The 2,500-nt window shown below is 37.2% G+C and overlaps 1 protein-coding gene across 2 annotated transcripts in view; it reads right to left on the bottom strand.

The window, feature by feature from the left end:
* The window catches only part of Dnz1 (DNZDHHC/NEW1 zinc finger protein 11), a 24,029-nt gene that overhangs the window by 2,617 nt on the left and 18,912 nt on the right, over positions 1 to 2,500 (bottom strand). For both annotated transcript variants that reach the window (XM_086538071.1, XM_043016766.2), the window contains 2 exons: positions 2,391 to 2,500; positions 1,149 to 1,260 (listed from right to left, as the gene is read on the bottom strand). The exon at positions 2,391 to 2,500 is cut by the window's right edge and continues 49 nt beyond it. In XM_086538071.1, the coding sequence (XP_086394197.1) occupies positions 1,149 to 1,260; positions 2,391 to 2,500 (222 nt within the window). The remainder of the gene's footprint in view (positions 1 to 1,148; positions 1,261 to 2,390) is intronic.

Below are 2,500 nucleotides of genomic sequence, written 5' to 3'. Positions count from 1 at the left end.
GCATCTAACAGTGGTCTTGTAGCAATTCTTGAATCATACATATCGATGTGTAATATTTTGCATCTTTATCACTATTATCATTTATCATATAAATGGCAGTTATATCATTATGAAGCTTATCATATTAGCATTTACTAATTCTGAGTAGAACAATCACTTTTCAAGGAGAGGAAACCATGGGTAATGGTTTTTGTTCTTGGTGTAGGATCAATACACCCAGACACACCCAGTGCTACATAAACTACAAGCATACACACATGCACACACACACACACACACACACACACACAAATATATATGAAGAAACATGCACGCTTGCTTGTACGTACACACATTCATACTTGCAAACATTTATACTCACACACTCTCTTCACTCTTCTCTCTCACACTCTCTATCCAATTCTCCCTCACTCTCTATCTATCCCTCTTTGCCTCACTTTCTCTCTATCCCTTCCTCTCTCCCTTGCCCTCTCTCTATCCCTCTCTCCCTCACTCTCTATCTCTCTATCCCTCTTGCTTCTTCTCTTTTGCTCTCTTTCCCTCAGTTTGTCTGTCTGTCTTTCCCTTTCCCCCCACTCATTAGTAATGTTTAACAGTCTCATATATTCGTAGCAATCCCTGCTGATGTGAAGTAAGTGACATGGGGTCAACTTTGAAATGCATTATTACTTCAGACCCAAATCTTCCCCTGGCTCTAAGCACACCACAAGAGTCTTCTCCTTCTCCTACAGATTGGATTGCATCTACAATTCTAATCCTTTTTATTCTTGTTACTTACTGGTAATCAAATTTTATTTCCATGCCTAACCTATGTGATTGATTCATAGCAGAAGAAAGAAAAAGAAAAAAAGGAAAAAGAAAAAAAAAAAAAAGAGAAAAAGGAAGATAGAAAGAAAGAAAGAAAAAAAAAGAAAAAAAGAGAAAAAAAAGAAAAAGAAAGAAAAGAGAAAAAAAAGAAAGAAAAGATTTTTTTTTCTATATGTTCCGTCTTCTAATTTCCTTACTTTTCCTTGTATAGACACCAATCACCAAACTTCAATCACAATTTTCTTGTTTTTATGCAAGTGGCACTGAGCTTTCCTCAAGAGGGAGAACTGCATTTTTGCCTAACCTCTTCTAAGCCACTCAGGAATGAGGAATTTCCTTACCTGTTCAACAGCTGTTTCATCGCTTAGGATGGCTTGCATCTGGTCACACATAATGGCAATGACAAAGAGACCGAAGAGGATGCTTTCCATACTTAATATTACAGAGTGTAATCTGTAATAAAGAAAAAAATTATCAATAGATATCTTTAAAAAAAACAGCAATGAAAAACACAAACAAAAAATATGGTAATACTGAATGATATCTAACTATCATTTTGGTTATAACAAAATAATTAGTTCAGTTAAGAATTTTAGTAATATGGGTATGATATATCTAAACTTCTCATTGCACTATACAAACATACTTTTCTCACTGAAGGGTATGCAGTTATCAAAACAACTATTCCTTTCATATTGTAAGTTATCTATATTACAGAAACCCATCACTGTAGAATCTAAAACTACAAAACTACTGTACATTATTCAGGCTGAATCATGAATATGCACAGAGGAGTTATTAATGTTTTTAAATCACAGATAAAGTCATGTACATCCTTATTAGAAGCATTACTTTCGTCATGTTCTTCATAAACATTTTTCAGCTATTTTTATTTATGGAGGGAGAGGGAGGTGGTGGGGTCTGCGAGGGAGAGGGTGGAGAGGAGGAAGGGGAGAGACGAGAGGGAGGAGAGGGAGAAGGAGAGGGCAGGGGAAGGGGAGGGGGCTTGCATTAGACTACAATAGGATTGGTATACTTATGGGCTAAGCTGAATAATATTAGACTGGGCTGTGATGACAAGCAGTACAGTAAATTCCCCTATTTTTTCTTTTTCTACTCTTCCTCTCATATACATACTATCCCTCTTCCTCCTTCTTTCTCTGTCCCTTCCTCGTCCCTCTCCCTCTCCCTCCTCTCCTTCCCCTGTGGCCTGGGAATGTCTGTGGAGGTCTGCCTAACAGATGCTGAAGTTTAAAAAAAGTTCACCAAACTAAGAATAGTTGTTTGTAAATTCTAGTATGATTGGCAGAATGGAGAGGCTGTCACAGACAGAGTTGAGAAATGTGGGGGGACACAGACAGATTTGTGGGAAGCGGATAGGTCCATCGAAACCCAGCATCTGTCGAGCACATATTCAAAGACATACCCTAATGTCAGGGGATAACAGAGTGAAAGCTGTATGATTTTTATGATCAATGTAATTTCTCAATATACAGAAACCAAAAGGTAACTTGAATGAAGCCTGATAACTAAATAATTATCTTTCAAAATCAAGTAATAAAAAAAATCACTTCTATACTTACAGTCTCCCCTGTTTTACCATCATTTCCTTTGAACATTCAGGGCAGTCCTTAATCCATGAATATGCAATCAGGGACAGTGCATAGATTGACATGAGGCCAACAAATGTCAG

The sequence above is a fragment of the Penaeus japonicus genome, unplaced genomic scaffold (assembly GCF_977035675.1).
Source record: "Penaeus japonicus unplaced genomic scaffold, GWHDUDI00000001_assembly GWHDUDI00000006, whole genome shotgun sequence".
Lineage (NCBI taxonomy): Eukaryota > Metazoa > Arthropoda > Malacostraca > Decapoda > Penaeidae > Penaeus > Penaeus japonicus.
This window is presented reverse-complemented; position numbering and strand designations above follow the sequence as displayed.